The 21,099-nt window shown below is 42.7% G+C and overlaps 1 protein-coding gene across 1 annotated transcript in view; it reads left to right on the top strand.

The window, feature by feature from the left end:
- The window catches only part of DOCK10 (dedicator of cytokinesis 10), a 127,150-nt gene that overhangs the window by 15,522 nt on the left and 90,529 nt on the right, over positions 1-21,099 (top strand). The window contains exon 2 of the mRNA XM_054385942.1: positions 17,687-17,806. Coding sequence (XP_054241917.1) covers positions 17,687-17,806 — 120 coding nt within the window. The remainder of the gene's footprint in view (positions 1-17,686; positions 17,807-21,099) is intronic.

Genomic DNA, 21,099 nt, shown 5'->3' with positions numbered 1-21,099 from the left:
CATTTTATTTCCTGAAGAGACTAAGCGTGGCCCTATTTCTATCCAGCCTGGGCAACAACACCTGGAACAAAAGGTTGTGCTGTGTTGTGCTGATGTGAGTCTGCAGCTCTCAGGGCCCCTTGCCAAGAGGAGACACATGTGCTCCATGGCACAGTAGCAGCACCCAACTCATCTTGCTCTCCCAGTGCCTGCTATCTCCAGAGGCCTGAGAGGGTAGATTAAGATAAGGACTACAAAGATAAAGATCTGTGATACTGGCTGTGTGGCCATAGCTGAAGGCCTTTGAGGTTGCATTAACAGGTTCTCCAAGGTCATCTCTATCTGATGACAAGGGAATCTATTACAGTCATGCCAGGTGTGGGTGGATTTCCAGCTTGGAAGCCTTCTGGAACGATGCTCTTGTTGTGTCTATGTTCTTGTGGGGTTAGCTGGTAGAAACATGACTGTGCCATGGTGGAGCAATTTTCCCAGGCTGTGGGAAAACAAATTGATGGCTGCTGGTTCCCCTGAGCCTGCTTCCCAAGTGGGAGAACAGCAAGATGTGTTTAGGAGCTGTAGAATAAGGAAGGGGCAGTAAGTGGCTTTCGGAGTGTGGACACTATCAGCAAGCTCTTTTGAGTTCTTACAGGGCCGTTTTGAGGTGGTAAAATCTATGAGTTGTGAGGGCCCTTGAGTACTAAGTGTGAGATTGACCTGGAGCTGTGGAAGCTCCAGCTACAGAGGAACCTTGTAAAATCTCGCAATGCACAGAACCTGTCAAGGGCAGCCTGGGGAGGACTCCTAACTCCATCAACTCAGCTGGATGGTGTGTTTTAGCCTTCAAGTCAGGGCACAGAAATCCAGCAACCTCTTACAGATTTGTTCTGTGTGAATGCACTAAAATCTGGGGCATGAAGGAAGGGTGAAGGCACAGAGGAAGGAATTGCTGAGATCAGCATGCTGTCAGGCCAGGAAGAAAAGAGATAGATTGGTGGAGTCACTGACATCAGGGACTCTTGTCTGCAAAGATCTCTTAGCAGAGCTCTGACAGATGTATGCAGCTTCTTTTCATGGGAGTTTATGCAAGGCTGTGTTGCTTGGGAGCTCAGCTTGCATGCTGGGGTCATTTTTACCATGGTGGATTCCCAGCCCTTTGGCTCCTCAGAGCTGGCTGTATGGATTTGTGGGCAAAATGCAAGTGTCAGCTGTTCGAATGACTCCACACAGAGGTATTATGCAAGTGGTGATGCTTCAGCTTAAGTTGTTAGACCTAAGTGGAGTCACATTTCTCAAAGAACAATGTAATTTGCTCCTACTTGGTTCAATACCAGCGTGACTCTGCAGAAGGTTGCTTCAGATATACACATGGGCATAAATCAAGGTGATGTCTTCAACTTACACTCTCTTTGTGTGTGCCAGCATTGCTCCTGGATAGAAATCCTGAGTTGAAGGGAAGCATTCACTCCCTGAAACTTGCTATGAATTTGATCTTTGCATGTGATTTATTATTTTTTTTCCCTTCTAAATTTGACCAAAACACAAAAAATCAACCCAGCATAACCAACCGAAATATCATCTTTCTGTCATTCTCGGTGGGAGCTGGTAGATGATATCATTTTAGAAGGACAATACAATGAATTCAGTATTTGCTACACAGAAACTCAAATATTCAGCCTGTTTGGAGTGTCTCTTGTGTTAACTGAAGATGCACACTTCAGGAGCTAAATTTTTGTATCTTGACATGGCTGCTAGCAAAGTAAAATCCATTTTCCAGTGATTTGATGACATACTGCAGTAGTGGATTAAATTTGTCCAGCCGTACATTTTTACATATTGCTGTATATAATACATTCAGACTGAAATCAATGACAGTGAATAGATCTAAGAGGGATATAAATTAAGTTTGGCAGAATCTCTAGAAAAGAGAATAAAATTATTAAAGAACCCATGACCCCTATCAGAAACCTGATTGCTAGTGGCTTGGAGGCAAAGGGGATGCATAACTACTCCATAATAGGAGCAGAGAGAGCAAACGGTATTTTTCCTATCTAGAAATTAATAAGTTTCTTCATAATACTGGGAATAGATGAAAATGTTCAGCAAAGGCAGGAGAGCAGAGGGCAATTAAGCACTGATCTGACTGGGTATTTCATTATTTTAAGTTCTTCAGCATCCTTATTTTGACTTATGAATTGGATATGGCAGTTCACAAATGTAAACCAAGGCTTGTGAATTCCCTGTGACTCTTTGTTGTGATAAGGATTATACTTCTCACCTTGTAGTAGTTCTGAATGTAAAAAGGAGAACTGGAGTTTTATTTATATTAACATAACCAATTTTATGGCCATCATAAATACTTGATGCCTTTAATTGAGGAGACAGGGAAGGCTTTGAGAGAAAATTATGAAATCTTTTACAGTCACACTGATGCTAATGAGATTTGCTTTGTACTTCTGCTACAGACCAGAAAGGAGGTCATAGTGAAGTGGGAGCTGGACTCTTCCTCCGTGTAATGACTGATAGGACAAGAAGAAATGGCCTCAAATTGTGCCAGAGAAGGCTTAGGTTGGACATAAGGAAGAATTGCTTCCCAGAAAGGGACATCAAGCCCTGGAACAGGCTGCCCAGGGCAGTGGTGGAATCTGCATCCTTGGAAGGGTTTAAAGGCTGTGTAGTTGTGGTGCTGAAGGACATGGTTTAGTGATGACCTGGCAGTGCTGGGTTAATGATTGGACTTCATAATTTTAAACCAAATCTTTTTGAACCAAAATGATTCTATGATTCTGTTGTTATGAGACATTTAACTGGTGATGTTATTGCCTGTTACAAGTTCAGAGGGATTTGCATTCAAAAGCAGATCTAAGAATGGGGAATCTTTCCTTGCAGTTGTTTACTATTTGTTCTATTTATATCTCTGTGCAAATGCTGTAGCATATTTATTTCATTCCTTCAACTTTCTAATGCCTTGGGGTTGAGAAAATACAATGTGCAGTGCCTTTAGCATTGAGCCTAAAAACACTGGCTGTCAGAGATATAGAAATAAATGAGTTTTAATAATAGCAGGAATGATAATCCTTTGGACAAAAGATACTCAGTGGAATAAATTGGGTAAAGAACAGCTGGAAACTTGAACCTCAGTTCGTCTTTTGTATTATTTGGGAGTAATACAACTTCAGTACATTTTCAGGAAGCAGTGGTGATCCTTACCATGGTGGAGAGGACACCCTGGAATCAATCCCCAGTGCTGCTGGAGGCAGGAAGCTGGGGAAGAGCCTTCCCAAGGAGAGGAAAGGTGGAGTTCAGCTCAGTCTGTGGGACAGCTACAGAAAGGAGGTGAAGGAGCCTCTCAGAGCTGATACCTGCTTAAAGTTGTCAGCTGATGGATTCAGCATTAAATTTAAGTTCTGGCAAGGACCTCTTGTCTTGGCATCTGCGTTCACTGTATTCTATGAGAGGCACTTGGGACACAGTGTGTATAATAATGTGATGGTTTGAAAGAAAACAAAGATGATTCCAGCTTGATTAATGTTGCAGTGCTGTAGCAGTAGCCACTTGAAATGTCTGCATACCTTGGCAAAGGGGTTTGGTTGTCTTTTCTGTTCTCTAGTGCCAGGCACAGATGCTTTTCACCATGCAGCAGGGGTACAATGAAATCTGTCTTAAGCAGTCACACAGCACGCTGGTAATCAGGTAAAAGAGGTAATCTTGTCAAAGGCAAAGCTAAATGAGGAAGGTAATTAAGAGGCGAGGTTTAAAATCATGTTTTAGCTGTGGAAGAGGGAAGGAAACTGTTCAGTCCAATTTCTTGTTTTGTAGCACTCTGGCAAGGCACAAAATCATACAGAAACCTAGCATGGTGGGGGTTGGAAGGGACCTTTGAAGGTCATCTAGTCCAGTTCCCCGCTAAAGTAGCTCGCTCAGGATCGCAATGTCCACGCAGGTCTGAAATCTCTCTGGAGAAAGGGACTCCACAACATCTCTGGGCTCCAGCACCCTCACAGGAAAGAAGTTTTTCTTCCTGTTCAGGTGGAACCTCTTGTGTTACAGTTTGTGTCTATCCAGCTGTGTCCTGTCACTGGCCACCACTGACAGGAGTCTGGGCCCATATCCTCTTGTCCCCCTGCCCTTTAGATATTGATAAGCATTGATAAAATCCTCTTGTCCCCCTGCCCTTTAGATATTGATAAGCATTCATAAAATCCCTTCTCAGTCTGCTCTTCTCGAGGCTAAACGTTCCCAGGTCTCTCAGCCTTTCCTTGTCGGAGATGCTCCAGTAAGTCTCCGTGTCTCTTGGACTGGGGAGCCCAAAACTGGACCCAGTACTCCAGATGTGGCCTCACTAGAGCAGCGGGAGAAGAGTACCTCTCTCTCCCTGTTGGTCACACATGTCTTAATGCCTCCCAGGCCTTCTTGGCCATGAGGGCATATTGTGGGCTCATGGGGAACTTGCCCACCACCACTCCCAGGTCTTTCTTTGCAGAGCTGCTTTCCTAACCTGTACTGATGTTGTGGGTTATTCCTTTCCAGATGCATGACTTTGCACTTGCCCTTGTTAACGTCATGAGATTCCTCTCTGCTTATGCTGGGCTTCATGTGACTATATGTGGAACAATTATGTGGAAGTTTTGCAGAGGTTTGTTAGTTTAGATCTAATGTTACTAATGGCGAAAAATGCATGAAAGAGTTTGTACAACTCAGAATGATTTGCTGTTAAGAAAAAGAAATTGCACTTGGGGTAAAGTTGCAGATCTGAGCTGACTTGGCAGAGTATTTAATTGCAACAAATTGTAAAAAAGATGCAAAAAATCCAAAATAAAAAGTGGAAAAGCTATCAGTTTCTCTTAGTTATGCACACTAAGTAAAAATAATAAAGCACTAGTGCATGCCACACAAAGACTATGTGTATAGGGGAATGAAGTTTTGCTGTTGCAGCAGGATGGATCCTCATCTGGAGCAAAGGAGAAGAAAAGGGTCTGTGTGTGTGCATACTCATGTGTGGGCACTGAGGAGGTTTGTTCGGTCTGAAAGACCTTTGTGCCCTGCCAGCCTTCAGAGGAGTGAGCACTGGGTGAGTCTCCTACCTTAAGTGAGGATATTTGATTGCTGGGGTCACTGCTCCTGGGTTCTGAGACACCAAGTCTGCTGTGGCTGTCCCTGCATGGGGTACGAAGCTGTGGAAGCTACTGTGCTTGCCCCTCCATGGGGTGGGGTTGCTGCTGTGGTTACCTCTGTGAGTCATATCTGGGGAGCAGGCTCTGTCTATCAGCTTCGCTCTCACCCGTGGTGGGAGCAAGGTTGAAGCTTACAGTGATTTTTTTTCTTAGCTGGCAGGTGCCAAACTCTTCTAAACCCAGGTTTTGACAAGCCAAAAATTAATTTTGGATATTAATATCTAAATTTCTCTTTTCTCCTTTTTCTGTCTGCAGATGTAGGGATTTTCAGGGTGCTTCCTCTTACTGATGTTTCACACCACTTTGAAAGGGGAACTGCTACCTTGGCCCAGAAACAGAGGTGATTCTGAGCAGAACCTGTTGTATGCTCTGTGACAGGACTCTGCTGCTGAGGAGCTTGGCAGGAGGGGGTTGTTCCCAGAATGATGACTTTCTGTAGCTTGCAGACATACGTGCACATGAAATGCAGCCGGTTTGGCTTTCAAACTGGGGAGGGTGCTGAGAAGAAAGGATGTTAAGGGTTTTGAGACTAAGATTGATGTTCAGTTGCAAGGGTTTTTTCTACAACTTCCTATTTTGATTTGTATTGGGGGCAGGGGCTGGACGTGTTTATGGTTTACTGAGACACTCTGGCCTTAATCGCCGAATATTATTCACAGGAGGAAATGAGTTATTGCTGGTTTTCTTCTTCTTTTTGGTCAGTTACTGTGGATACAGCAAGTAAGTTCTAGGCACACTTCCCCCTTGAGCAGTATACGCAGCTTCCAGTCGTCGTGCTGAAGCTGCGGAAGGAAAGCGGTCAAAGGAGCAGCGTTTTTTTTACAGAGGGGTTTGCTTGTTGCTTGAATTCCTGTGGATACAATGAGCTTTCGTGGCATGTTCAGAAGGGAACCCAGTGAGCTGCGGAAGAAAAGGAGGACTGTTAGGCGAGTGAATCAAGGAGAAATTCACAGGTTAAGCTGTGTGAGTATGAAACCTTCTTCCATCCCTTCTACCGACCTGCTGAGACTTCGTAGGTCACACACTTCAGACTGTGTGTAATGGAGAGTAGTGCTTGCTCCTTGCTGTATACGCATCAGTCTCATCATCTGTGTGATGAGGTTCTGAGCATTGGAGGATGATTACTGAAGTCTGAGGCTGAAGTACAGCAAGTTTAGGAGTTTGCAGAAGTCAAGTGTGCGAGGAAATGACTGTACAGTATCATGTTGATCAGACACGTACTGATGGCAGCACTGTGGGATAGTCTCTCTGGCACCTGGTAACACGTGCTTGGTACTTCACAGAAATCCATAGTGGCATTTCTGGAGTAGGAAGCTACTCTGTGCTATTTTCAGGTGTCACCATCTGCAGTGGGTGATCTCTGCCTCTCGAGGCCAGGAGCAGAATGCTCCTGTCCTCCTGCAGTGCAGGGAGCAAGTGAAGAAAGCTCCAGCGTCTTTGATCCACCCCACAAGGTCAATGTGAGCTTTGGTGATGATGGCTTTGGGATAGTACTGTGGCTCTTAAACCTCACAGTGTGGCACTGGGCTGCTCACACAGTTAACTGGACTGTGCCTAAGCTTGACTGACATTGAAACTGCAGAAGATTGTAGGCAAAATGCTTGAAGCGTTCTTTTGAGAAGCCTTAGCCAAGTAGTGCTTTTCAGTGCATTCTCTTCACTTTGAGAGATCTCTTAGATGTCAAACGTTTAATGGCTTCCCCAAGAAGGCTTTGCAGACACTGGATTCTTTTCTTCATGGCAAGGGGTGTTTGGGTTTCTTCTGTAGTTTTGCAGATCCAGGTTTTTTTTGTTTGTGTGTGTATGTGGGAGGCTCTTTGAGGCCATTCTCCATGTCCAGTGCAGCAAAGAGTTGGTGATAGTGCGGTGAAGATGATTGTTCTTAGCTTTTTTAAAGAGGAAGGAATATTAATTTTTCATCTGTAACACTTGGTCACAGATTAAGATGGTCTGTGGTTCATCTAATAAAGTGTTTGAGTTTTGCTTCTGATTAGCTGCCATTTTGTATGGAAATGAATCTTTTTGACAAGGCTGCTTCACAGTGTAGTTCCTACTGCTGTTGGCATTACAGTCCGATTTGCCAAGTTTAAGCTTTGTGATCCTGAATCCCAAGAATGAGTGTTGGTGGTGCTGCTGAGAGCATCTGACCCTAGCATCTCTCAGCACTTCGGCAGGAGGTAGGCACTGCTGCTTGACTTACCCTCTTCAGTCCTGGTTAGGAGGGAGCTGTTTCATTATTGGTGAATAGTGCTTGCCTGAAGTGGTTGAAACCTTCCAGGAAAGTATGGCTGAAAATCAAACAAAGCCCAAATAACAGCAGTAGGTCAGTGGCCTATCTGCAGGTAGGGGGGAATATAGTTGTACATTTTTGCCTGTATCCTTATGTAACAGAAGCTGAGTGAAAAAGAACCTTTAAATTGTGATTACTAAGCATCAGTAAAATATTCTGACCTAGAATTTGGAGCGCTTGTGATCATGTGTCTGTCACTTTGAATTGGAAGTAGATATTATGCCTGTTTCGTCCGAGGCTTGTGCTTCACACTGCACTTCCCATGAAGAGCCTGGCTGCCGTAACATCAGGGACATAACTCAGAGTTTCAGAGGAATCTGTTGTGATTTCTGTTCTTTTCAGACATCAGACAGACTGAGATGGGGTCAGTGTGTCATTACCCTGTGAGTGTATTTCTCAACAGCTTGTTTAGCCCTTAGGAAACATGGGCACACTTGGGTTTACTCTTTTGGCTTGTGACCTGTGTCTTTCTACCCAATATCTCATAACTGGAGCATGTGAAATCTTTGGCCTACAGGCACGTTTTGCTATCAACCAGGAGCTGTTTGTTCCTACATGGATCAATCCTCTGCACCTCTGATAATGCAGATTCCATCATGTTGTTAGCTCCTGCTGCAGCTCTACAGGCTTTTGTATGTGGGCACCTTACTCAAGTCCTGCGTTTCTTAATAGACTGCATTTAGACCTCTATTTTCTGTAGCTGGACTTGTATTATTTGCTGGAAACTCCTTTTTAAGTAAGACTAATTATGATCTGATTAGTTCTAATTGATTGTAGGCTGTTGATTGAGCTCAGTGTCGTTGATCAGATTTTTGCTCTGATTTATGTTCTATGTGTGTAAATAACTCAATAGCTAGGTAATTGATTGGGGGAGGGGTGGGCTGTAGATGTCAAGGAAATTATTGTGATTTTAATGCTTTGTGAGAGCTGAGTGTATAATGGTCAGGTATAGATGGTGCTGATTTCTACAGAGAAAGCCTTCGTGGGAATGCAATTATTTACTCAGGTCTGTAGCATGGATAATATCTATAATTCATTAAGAGATCAGTAACTACGATGTAGGTAGAAGAAGGGGGATATTCACAGAGTAAAATGAGGCAGAACAGCACACATGAGATGTTTTCCCTATGGAATAGTGACTTATTACTAAGGACTCTCTAGAAGTCAAATGGTATTTTTGAAGAGTTTATTCAGAGCTCATGCAAACATTTCTGTCAGTTGTTTTTGCTTCAGGGGTTTCTGAAGTGGTTGAGTCCCTTTCAGAAAATCTGTTTGCTCAGTCTACTGGTCTAGGGTTTCATGCATCTAAATTTTTGTATTTAAGTGAAAGTAGAGAGTGTAGTTTGCTTATATGTTGCAGCTTCATAATCAGACTTAAAATATAATCAAAGTCTTTAACATAAGAGTATGACCTAACGAACAGACAGAAAAGTTTTCCCTTAGGAGCATTTTGGGGTTTTGCTGGGGGTTTTTTGTTTGTTTGTTTTTTAAGAACCAGTGTATTCTAGAAACAAAATCTATTAAAAGAAACATTTATTGTCAGAGTAAATAACCACATTTTTTAAGATAATTCTGCACCATACAGGGTGTTTTGCACAACAAGCTGATGTTTTGGCAGCAGCACAATTGTGCTGGATGAGGTTGGAGCAGGGAGCACGTGTCTTATCCTCCCTTTGGTCCTTCTCCTGAGCCTTACGCAGGTGACCCTTGGCAGAGTGCTCCATCTGCCTTCTTCACCCAGCTTGCAAAAGCACAGGGGACTGGTTTGATCTGAACTTGTTGCTACAACTGGTTCTATTGCTGCTGTATAGATACTGTAGGTGTCAGGGCTGGCCTTCTGCCTTTCCTATAAGGTCATCTGAGTGCCCTGTAAGGGCAAAAACTGGGAGCATCTTTTTCTAACTTAGATTTTCCTTAGATTACAATGACTATATATGTAAAGTTTTATATATATATATATATATGTGTGTGTGTGTGTGGTTTTGTGCTCACTGAGTCAGAAGTACTGGTTACATAAACGTGCTGGAAGCTTACAAACTTTGCTCACATCCACTGCGTGCAGATTGCAGGACGGTTTCATTAATATTCCTGTTTGCAACCATGACTTTGCTGCCTGGGACCATGCTATAAAAAGCAAACATGAAGCAGAGAGTGTTTGCAGAACAGTTGAAGTAGTCTCCTTCCAGCACCCACTTCGTGGTGCCCAGGGTAGGACAATTCACTTCTCCCTCCATAGGGTGAAGAAGTCACCAGTGAGGCAGGGGGCTGCGTGCCAGGTCCTCTCTGCTCCCCCGTAGCTCTCATTTCATTGTCCAAGTCCCCTTCCAGTACATCCTACCTATCTGATGTCCATATCAAGATGAGCAAACCACATTTTGACTTGTGCTTGCTTGCTTTGTGAACAGTTTTAGGCCTTTAAATAAAACTTTTTGTTGCTATAACTGCACTTTATTTCCCCTCCAGCTAAGGTCAGTTAAGGGGAGTGAAGTGGTTCAGCATAGCCAGGTTAGAGATCTGGGTAAATTAGACTTACAAATACAACCCTTAAAACACTTTGCAAGGCTTTCTTGGGTTTGCCCTGCAGTGGCCTGTGGGCAAATATTTAGTCTAGGCTTCAGAAATCCTCGCTATTCAGAAGGGGTCATTTATGACATTTTGAAAAGGCAATGCATCAAATTTAATTAAAACCCCAGCAGTTTCTTTAGAGGTCTTGGTGGTGGTGGTGTGGCAATGCTGATTTTAGTGATTCTCTGAGTTAATGAAATTTATTTATCCCCTTCCTGAAAAGGGTTTCCAGCTACTGCATAAACACGGAGGAGAAGTAGGTTGCTTTCTTATTATCTTAAATATTTTACAGGCTGTATTGGTAGTTTTATGGTGGCAAGTGCTAGTCACTAAATCATAGAATTATAGAATGATTTAAATTGAAAGGGACCTTTAAAGGTTATGTAGTCCAACCCCCTCCAGAGTGAGTGGGGACAGGTTGCTCAGAGTCCCATCCAACCTGACCTGGAATACTTCCAGGGGTGGGGCATCTACCACCTCTCTGAGCAATATGGTGATGCACATGTGTATGTGCCCCCTTACTGATTCAGAAAGTTCTGCAGGCCTGTGGTCGTGATGGAGGGACAGAATTCAGGAAACACTTATGCCTTAATCTGTGCGTAGTCTGAAGCATCCCCTTGCTGAACAACCCCATCTGTGGGACTTGAACCCTTTAACCATCAATGAGGAAGCTTTATGAGGCCTTGTGCTTTCAGAATTCGTAATGAAAGCAGCGATGGGTTCTAACTTGAGAAACGAAAGGTAGTAGAAAAGAGTAGGTCACTCCCAGCTTCCTGAGAACAGCTCTCTGTGGTTTGAGCAGTCATGATCCTGGTCACTGGCCGGTCAGCTTGCTGGAGATAGGTGTCTGCCTGCCACCAAAGCCTCTGATAGCTGCAGCTTCCAGCACTTAAAGTGAAAATGGACAGAGGAGGATCCGTATTTCAGACATTTCTCACACTGAATTCTCTTACAGTAACTTTTAAAGCTGGAAAGTATGTAAAGTAGATTTTCATCCACAAAACAATGTTAGTTTCCAATGTAAGCAATTTGGATTCATCCCAATCCAGCTGTGTTTGTACACAGTAAGCCTCATTTAGTCAAGTAAATCCCTTATTGGTGTCAATCAGGATTTTCTTGGAATAAAGAGGCTTTTAATGAATGGAAATGACTTTTCACTTTCTTTATTCTCATCAGGACCTTCTACAGGTTTTCTCGGTGTTGTGGGTTTAAGCCTGGATGTCTTACCCATAGAGTTGAAAAGTCCTCCAAGGGACTAGATGGGCACAGGAAGTTGTAATCTTTTGTTATTTTTATCCCACAAGCCCTGCATCTGCTATATAAACAGGTTGCAGAGTCCATTCATCCCTTTTCTGCCTCTGTCTCGCTGCCCAGCACGGATCTCTCATCTCTTGCGATGTGGGGGAGGTTGGCAGCCTGGCTCGGCCTGGGCACAGCTAGCTGTGGAGCTGTGCCATTTGGCTTCATGTGGGGGGCAGGGAGGAGTGGTGGGAGGCCTGGGGGGGCACTGAAGCCTGGTTTGTTGGAAGGGTTTTGGCTTAATGAGGTTGTTGTAAGCTGAAATGTGAATTTCTTTGTTTTGCATTTGTGCAAATAGTGTCAATATTTGTAAATAGTATTTCCATTGAAATTTCCAGTTCTGTGAGGGGTGTTTTTATTTCATTCCTTCGGTGAGAATTATCTTTCTGTCTGCTCTAAAACTAAGACACTCTGTTAAGCCAATAGATGCTACAGTGCTTTGAAGATTCATTTCGGGATCACTAAGAATTTGGGGGAGCTGACTCTTTCTGTGATTCTTTCTGTGATGCTTTTTTTCTGTACCAGGATCTTGAGAGAACCAGCAATCCCCTTAACAAAGTTTATTAGCATGTCGGCTTTACCACTGACACTGAAGAATGTCTCAGTTGTGCTGGATCCTTTCCAAGTGCAGTTCTCCAAGGTTTGCTGAAAGACATGACAAATTAAACATTTTTGGACCTGCTGATGAATGTGTTTTAGGGTAGAAGGGAAGGGGTGGCACAGAAAACTTTCTTTGTACCACTACTTTAAAAAATTTGTTGACCATGAACACAAACTGAGCCAAATGTAGCCTTTGTGACTTGGCCACAGTTTGTTGACTGTAAATGGATGCCTAAGAGGCCAAGCAATATAAAAATGGTCAGATCTAAAGGAGAAGCCATCTGCCTGCGGATTCTGGCTGGGCTTCTTTGTCCATATTTGTATTTGTAATTATAGTTATATTTAGAAATACCTTTTGCATACCCTGAATTTCCTCCTCTGTTCCTTAAAGAAAATCTGTAACACGGTGTGGGAGTGGAAAGAAAGCAGGTCTATGGGGCGAGAGTACATTGGGTTGATGAGACCAATCCTTCCAACCTCAGCTGCTTCTGGATTTTGGGGCCACCATAATTGCAGCATGGCTGTGGTGTCTCTGCTTACTGAGAATGGAGGCTGCCCAGAGAGCACTGGGTCATCTGGCTATTCACCCTTCATCTCAGCAGGTGGGGTACAAGGTGGGCCCAGTGCAGATGCCCCTTGCCATGGAAATCACCCCAGGCATCCAACTGCTGTACTGCCTGATGGTGAATAGGGATGTATGTTGATTCTACCAAAAAAAAGCAGAAGTTCCGGTGGCTCCATAAGAGGCAGATTGTTTTCTAGCCTCAGCTTCAGCTCCTTTCAAGCAGCTGTGGCCTCAGAGCTGCTGGGCAGTCTGTATTGCACATGTGTCTGAAAGGGTTAAATTCAGCCTTTATTTTACACCTCCTCCAAAAGTCATGGAGCCCCAACTGTTCCTTAGCTTCAGTTTGGACAGGCTTGGCAAAGAAATACTTTCTTTAAATTGGCCCATCCTGGTGGAGTAAAATTACATATATTAGCCATATAAAACAATCATAAGCCATGTTTTATGCCAGAGACAGTATTTAACTGGGGAAAGGAAAGGAGGAAGAAGTGTGAGAAACACTTCAGGTTGATGTCATCCCAGAAGGCAATTTAATTTGCTGTTGTGAATTTTAGTGGAACTGGGCTTGGTTAATAGGATCATTGAGAAGTCATAAAAATGAAGGAAGGCCATGCTGTTATTTCAGTGAGTGGCCTTTTCTCCTGCAAGGCTGCCCATTTCAAATGTCTTCTGGAATGACTTAGGATTCTAGACAAACCATAGCTTGAATGAAGCAGAAAATCAGAGTCCTACTTGATCTTAACCATTCAGCCATCACAATTCTTTTTACTCTTCTCATGAGCATGCATTAGAACTTCCCCCCAAACACAAAGATATTTCAGTTCTTGTTACTGAAGTCCATCAGCTTAAAGTCTTTCTGTGCAGCTGCTTCTCCATTTTTTTTCTTCCTGGTATGGGGAAGAGAAGAAATTAATTTAAACATCTGTATTAAATTCAATAACTTTAAGATACTCGGGATTTTGTGTCTGGGAATAATACATCATTAAAGCATTAGAAAATTGATGTCAGTTATTGTTAGGATGGGGAAGTGCTTGGGATGACTATCCAGAGAATATTGGTCTCAGTTACATCATTTCCTCCTATAATGAGTGCTCATAGAAATATGGCTTCGGGAAGATGATACAGAAGTCATTGTATCCTGTAATTATGAAGAGAAGATGGGTGCTAGCATCAGTGCACAGTATCTGTGTGGCTGGAGGCAAGCCAAGTACCATATCTATTCCTGTAAAATAAATTTTTGTGGTTATTTTTAGTTATCATTACTGACAAAAATAATGCTTTTGTAACCAGATCAGAAGATGATAGTGTCTCTGGTGGAATCTGGGCTGTTTCTCCCCTGTGAAATACAATGGTGATTATCCCTCTGGGGTGTTGAATCTGCATTGAAGAGCCCCTCACTCTTCAAAAGGAGTTTGGAAAAGTTAGCTCAACAACACAGAACAGTTCACAGTGCTTCAGGGTGTGAAGTAAATGGTTCTGCTGTGCTTGTTGTAGCAGGTGAGGAGTCGGAGATGCCTTTTTACTAGATGCGTTCACAACAGGCTCAGTACAACTCCATGTAATTCATTTCTCACTCGGGATAGAGAATATAAAAAGCACTCTAAAAACACGAGACAGCATAATTCGATCTTGGCACAGCTGGCTGGGTTGGGCTGCTTCCAAAAAGAACAGACACATTAAACTGAGAAGAGGCAGCACTACAGTTATTAAAATAGCTTTAAATCAGCCCTACTCATCTACAGATCTCTGGGAGTGTTCACGAGGAGAAATTTGCTGATCTCAACACCACTGCTACTCTGTGTGTGTGAGAAGAGCACTGAGCAGTCATTCCATGCCTTCTGGAGATAAACCACCAATTAAACCAGTGGCTGCTAAGAATTGGGGTGCTGAGCTTTTCCAAATCCAGTGCCTCTGTAGAGAATGAAGTCAGTGTCCATGTTGTGTGGTCCTAAGGTTTGTAAGAACATGCAGAGTTGATGAAGAGAGGCATGTTCATGTTCATCATACTGTCCTGCTTGATGTTGGCAGGTAATGGATGAGGTTATCTCTGCAGCCAGTATATTGACTGGGACGAGCTGTTGCACCTCTGGTTTGTGGGAGTCAATATTTTACAGAATATTGCATTTTTTACAGGATTTTCCGTTGTCATAGAAGGAAGAACATTTGTTGTTGCATCAATAGGAAAATATTGAAGTGCTTGAACACTGAAAAGTTTTGGAGTAATTCTGTTGATGTCTGCTTACATTTTGGATGAGTAAACTTTCTGCTAAGACTTCTGTTAACATCTGCTAAAAGCTTTCCATCAGATCGTGCACTTTGCAGCACTGAGAACAAGGGAATTAGTGCTGGGAACAGCAATGTTCATATGCTCACTCTGCTTCTCTGCTTCAGGGGTTTCTCCAGTTGCATTTATGTCTCATGTGAATGACCTTGCAGCTGTTGAGGAGAAGTTTCCTGTGGGGTGTTTTGGGCAGCTTTCCAAGTGCTGCAAGTTTCTGAAAAGAGAGGCTAGTGTGACATAGCTCACCCTGACTCCCCCTGCATCTGAACATCTGTGTGATGTACATTTTGAAGGAGATTTAGCTATGCTCACCCCAACCTCACAGGGATTTCCAGGGGGAAGAAGAAATGCCTCTGCACTCCGCCAGTCCCAGCAAAAAGGGTGGTTTCCCTTGGTGCAGAGAATGAGCAAATACTGCGTCCTTGTATGGAATTCCCCCTTACTTGAAGAGAAATTCCAAGATTTGTGAGATCCCCCAGCTCTTGCTTAGTGTATGACTGAAATGATAAAGTCTTAGTCCGTGACTTCAATAGGAAGGTAGCTACTTATGTAAGTTAGATATAGAATAGATATCAGTAATATATTTTTCACAGTGAAGGTGGTAAAACACTGATGGAGGTTGCCCAGAGAAGTGGTAGAAGTCCCATGCCTGGAAACATTCCAGGACAGGGCTCTGAACAACCTGATCTAGTTGAAGATTTCCCTGCTCACTGCAGGAGGATTGGACTGGATAACCTTTTAAATGTCCCCGCCAACACAAACCATTCTGTGATTCTACCTCATTAGTTCACTTTACATTTTTTAATGAGATTTTGAAAGCTGACTTTGGTTGTTTTCCAAGGAGCATCTGACCTGGATTAATATTGTGTTGACACATCTTTGGTTTGGGAGAGTGGACATTTATGGTTTCAGTGACATATCTGGCTTATTAAAAGTTTGAGATTTTTGCAAACCCCTCAGCCAAACAGTGTCTGTTTCAGGAAGACAGGTTCTCAGTGTAGTCCATGTCACACACTTTCTGCAGAAAATATGCATGAAACCACTACACAGGAAAATGCCTGCATGAAACACTCATGCCTCATAAATATCACTTTATGTGTGTTCTCACTTTGAGTTTTCTTCTAAGTGATTGCTGTAGGTTACCTACTGAAGATGATAGTTGCACTATTACAGGTTTGCTTTCTGCTGAAACTGAGACTGAGTGAACTTTGTTCAGAGCTGGGCATTGTTCCCAACTTGAGTGGTGCAGTAGCAATGGTACATTCAGTGTGCACTGGGATTTCCTCTTCATGTTTTAACTCTTGAAACTTGTCTCTATATAGGAATATTTAATAAATAGATGCAGTGGTAGATTACATTTAATGAAAGAGAGTCCAAAACTTGTGGCTAATGGATACTGCAGTGACTCACCGTAACTTGGAAGGAAATGTTATCTCTGTCCTTGGAGATTTTAAAGACTCATCTGGACAAGTTCCCCCACAGCCTGACCCAACTTGCCCTGCTTTGAGCAGGGGGTTGGAGCAAACTACCTGCCACAGAGGTTCTGAGTTAGTTGGATTCCATCATAAGATGTTCAGCAGTTGAGCAGTTTTCTCAGAATGTGTGTGTCCCTGTGTTTTAATCTATTTTTTTGTGGCTCTGTTACTGATACCTGATAAAGCTTTTCATAGATGCATTTGATACCAAAGAGAGTCTTGAATTTAGTATAGAAGGGAAACAGTGTTCACAAGGGCTGGAGAGAAACTCTGAGATGACTGTAATTACTGAATAAACAAGAACTGTCTAGAATGAAGTCCAAAGATACTTGTGTATTTGGACTGTCACCTGTATAATGGACCATATGTGAGTGATGTATATAATCAAATCTGATAGAGAATCATGAGTTGGCCCATTGGAGAAATTTGGTTTGTGGAGATATGAAAGCTCTCTTTTACACCACAGACAGTTTGCTTTAGGGAAGAGGGAAGGGGGGAAACTATCTTATTCTGGATGGCGCGGAGCAGTGGGAAAATACAACTTACTCAGTGTCCACTCAATGTCATCAGACTGAAAAAGTGTTCTGCAGAAATGTTTCTGCATTTGTTTTGCACTAGTGTCCTTTTTCTCTCTCATCATCTGCATTTCCATCCCTTCCAGCAGTTCTGCCCTTTCTCATTAGTCTCTCTGATGCTTAAGCGTTTGGATTAAGCAGATGTTGTCACTCTAATACCTGACTCTTCATTTAATGTATTCTAGCGTGTCAGATGGGCTTCTTATTTTCTGGTTTTGGGTTGCATCTCGAGACTGTGCGACTTTACTTTTGTTTGCCTGTTCCTATGATGAGTTCTTACTTTACCCCTGTTTTGGGCAATAATAATACTATTGTGATGATCCTAATCCCATTACTGACAAGAGAAACCATGGGGATGGGTGGCAGATAGTTTATCCCAGGAGCAAAACCTTGGATTAGTACCAGATAAAACAATGAGGAGGCATTCTCAAGCTACCATCAGTTCAAGAGGCAGGACTGTGTAAAACAGTGAAGACATTAGTGAGTTACTTATTCTCAAACACATTAGCTCGAAGTCGTATCTACATTCAGATCAAATTGTGTCCATCCATCTGCATAGGTGTTTTTATGGAGAGAGTATTCTGGAGAATGACATTTAGGTTAATATGATAGGTTTGGTCTCTGTAATGAGCTGGCAGATTGCTCTGGAGTTTTCAGATGGAGAGCGACTGCTAGAACTGGCCCAACTTCCACTGTTCCCACAGGAGCTCAGCTGCATCAGGCTGGGAAGAATGGGGAGGGAGAAAAGAAGTTATTCATACTTGGGTGTATAAAAACGGGAAAATGCAGCAAATCCCAGTTTTTGAAAGGAGTGGAAGGTAAATTTGAGTGCAGAGACATTACCTGGTCTTCTCTTTTTTTTTTTTTTTCTTTTTTTTTCTCCACAGCAGGAAAAACCCAAACTCTTGGAGCCTTTGGATTATGAAGCTGTTATCACAGAGATTGAAAAAAATATTGGAGATAACCAGTTCAAGGACCTGATATTATTCCCTGATGATGACTTTTCAGTAAGTACAAGGCAAATATGTGTTACTCTTTCTCATAGGTTTTTCTGTTCATTTATTTATTAAAACTTCATTGCTAGAGGAAAGCCAGAAGTTGACCAAGGGCTCTCTTAAGATTTTCCTAATTTATGTATAGTGATTTACTTCCACCAGATTAACTCTGTTTTTCCCTCTGACATTTGTATATGAGTGAATTTACTGTTCTGGATTGGATAAAGCTCAAAGATATGATCATCCCTAAATATATCTCAGGAACTAAGAAAACATGTTATTCCATAATGTGTCCTTGTCTGTTTGCTCAACACAGGGGTAGTCTGGCCAGTGCTGGAATCTCTCCCTACTATTATAAACCAGTTTGGTCACACTTCTGTAACTTATATCCAGTCTTTCTGATCCTATTCTTTTTAATGAGGGGTGGGTGTCAGGAGGAGGGGGCCAGGCTCTTTCCGGTGGTATGCAGTGATAGGACAAGGAACAATGGGTTCAAACTAGAACATAGAAGATTTCACCTCAACACAAGGAGAAACTTCTTTACAGTGAGGGTGACAGAGCACTGGGACAGGCTGCCCAGGGGGTTGTGGAGTCTCCTTCTCTAGAGACTTTCAAAACCCACCTGGATGTGTTCCTGTACAGACTACCCTAAGTGATCCTGCTCTGGCAGGGAGGTTGGACCTGATGATCTCTTGAGGTCCCTTCCAGCCTCTGATATACTGTGATACTGTAATGGCTGCTAGAATCAGCCCATGATTCCCAACCTTCTCCTCAGAGTTCTTTTTAGATGATAGCTCTGATGTATTTCTAAGCTGTGCCATTGTTGTTATTAGATAGGACAAAATGAATCCAAATGGGCTTGATTTTTGTTTGATTTTGAAGTTGTCTTCAATTCTTCTCTGGTGAAGTTTGGTATCTGGCATCCTGAGTGGTGAAGGGTGCTAAGGCAGGCTCTTGTTGGAATGCTGGCAGGCAGTGGATGCTGGAGCCTGCACCTGTGGAGCTGCCTGGCCTCATCCAGGATTCCCCATGGCAAGCTGTAAAGAAATGGAGAATCTGCCTTTTGGGCAGCTGGACAAGCATGTGGCCAGGCAAGTAAACTGGCAGAGTGCCTGCATCTTCAAAATCACCCAATCCCTGTAAAAGGTTTAGGTTTTGATGAGCAGGCATTCTCTAATGGAAATACATTTCCATGGGCTCTTCTCATCAGCTCACAGCACTGCTGCTCTCCAGTGTGGCCCACTTAATCGAATCCACTGCTTTGTTTCACTAAATAGCTCTATTTCCTTGGTGGCATTAACTGATTTAATGTGCTCATGAGATTGAGAGAAAGCTAAGCAGAATAGATTTCCTCCTCATCATTAATTCCTTTATCCATTTTGCTCACTTGTGGATTTATGAAATTGAAATTTAGCATTACAAAGCTGACTAGGCACACCATGTGCTGTCACAAAGCCCCTGAGCCCCTTGATTTACAGTAACTTAACTGAAGTCAGTGGAGCAAACCCTTTTGGTGAAGGAAGAATCCTATCCCTACTGCTCAAGACCTGTGTCTGTCAAACCTTATTTTCATATCCTTATTTTCATTTCATTTCGAGCAGCTGCTGCTTGCCTTTTAGTAGCTACTTCTATTTTGTTTCCTTTGTTAGGTGCTTTGATACACTTCTATGAAATCTATTTAAATGAAAAACAAAAAGATGAACAAGAGTTAAGACAGATGAGAGAGGTGCCTATGGAGAGAGGTGGTCTGTACTCACAGAAGAGCAGAGGCAGTGGTTAGTAGAGTCACATCCTTGCAATAAACCCATCTCTTTCTTATCTTCAGTGCCGTAACAAGAGCCTGTGCCCCCAGAGAGGGCTGCAGAGGTCTCAGAGCAGACGGGATTTTAAGCTGCAGAGCATCTATTCATAGCCCTGCTGAAATGTCACCTGTGTACCAAAGCCTGGGTCAGCCATCTGAGTAGGAAGAGATCCATGGCTGACTGGATTAGGAGGAGCTCAGGCTGGCTCTGAGTGTTATTTAATATGATAATGCCCCAGGAAATGGTGAGCACTCCTGTTTAACTCCTAATGATTACAGTTTCCTCAGACATCGTGGCTCGATGTCAATGTGTGCTAGCACATCTCATGGGCAAAAGTCTCTGCAGAGTGAAATCCTACCAAAAGAATCAACTGAGGTAGTGAGCATAAGAAAAAATTATGCTTTTCAATAATGATTGCCTACTTCTGGAGCTGTAGTATTCACCACAGGCACAGGATATGGATCAGTTATCACTGTAGGTGCTCTACTGCCTGCTCCTTTGTTTCGTCTCAGAATTGCTTTTATTCTTTGAATGCAATTTTGAATGCAAAGTTTGAATTTCTTTGTTGCTTTCATATGAGCTGACACAGGGAGATGATTTAATTAGTAGCAGCATCAGTTTTCATGCAGCTTCTGGACATATTAAACTGAGATAAAATTATTTTATGTCTATAAAGAACAAGAGATGAGCATACAGATGGCATTGTCTCAATAGAAAATCTGAAAGAAGCAGCATAGGAAAAGCAAATAATTCTTTGTATCTCCTCCAGAGTGTCTGCCTATTAGGGTTTAGACTTGTGCTCTTATGGAGGAAGAGTGGATTTGGAATTTCCTGACTGATGTTCGCCTTGGAGACAAAGATCAGTATTTTCCTGGTTCTCGGCTCTATTTTGTCCACGTTCACTATTTGCTAATTGTAATAGTCCCCAACGTTTTTCTTAAAAATGAAAATAAAGAAGCTCCATCATTTTTTTTATTAGCGTATATTCAAACTGTTTCCTACACTGCTCCACAGAAAGATCAGTGAAGGCAATTCAAAGATGATGCAGTTGTTCTCACAAGACTTTTGTGGGTCATTTCCAACATCTTATGAGAAGTCTGTGGGACAGCAAAGAAATCTTTGAATCAATGTGAACCTGGTAGACTGTCCTCCTTCATTTCCCTGCGTGTTACAAAGATGCATTCTCTGGTTTTGCTCCAGCCGGGGAAAAGATGCTTCACTCTTTTTGTAGTTGTGCTTAATAACCCTTTAAAAAAAGTCTAAATATTGGTTCATATCAGTTCCCCTTCTTATTTTCCTAGCAGTGTGTTGCTTGCTGACTTTCCTTCTGCCTGCCCCAAGTCCAATTGCCCTTTGAGAAAAAGCATGTCACCTCCCATCCATTTCCAGGTCCTGTGAACTAATTGTCCTTCTGTTGCTGTGCTATGATTTAATGGCCATTGGACATTTCTGCAGAAACATAGCAACTGTGTGCAGGAAGGATCTGCAGAGCTTTGCCAGAGC

This window comes from Indicator indicator, chromosome 13, assembly GCF_027791375.1.
Source record: "Indicator indicator isolate 239-I01 chromosome 13, UM_Iind_1.1, whole genome shotgun sequence".
NCBI classification, from domain to species: Eukaryota; Metazoa; Chordata; class Aves; order Piciformes; family Indicatoridae; genus Indicator; species Indicator indicator.
The sequence above is the reverse complement of the archived record's forward strand: the minus strand, read 5'-3'. Positions and strand labels throughout refer to the sequence as shown.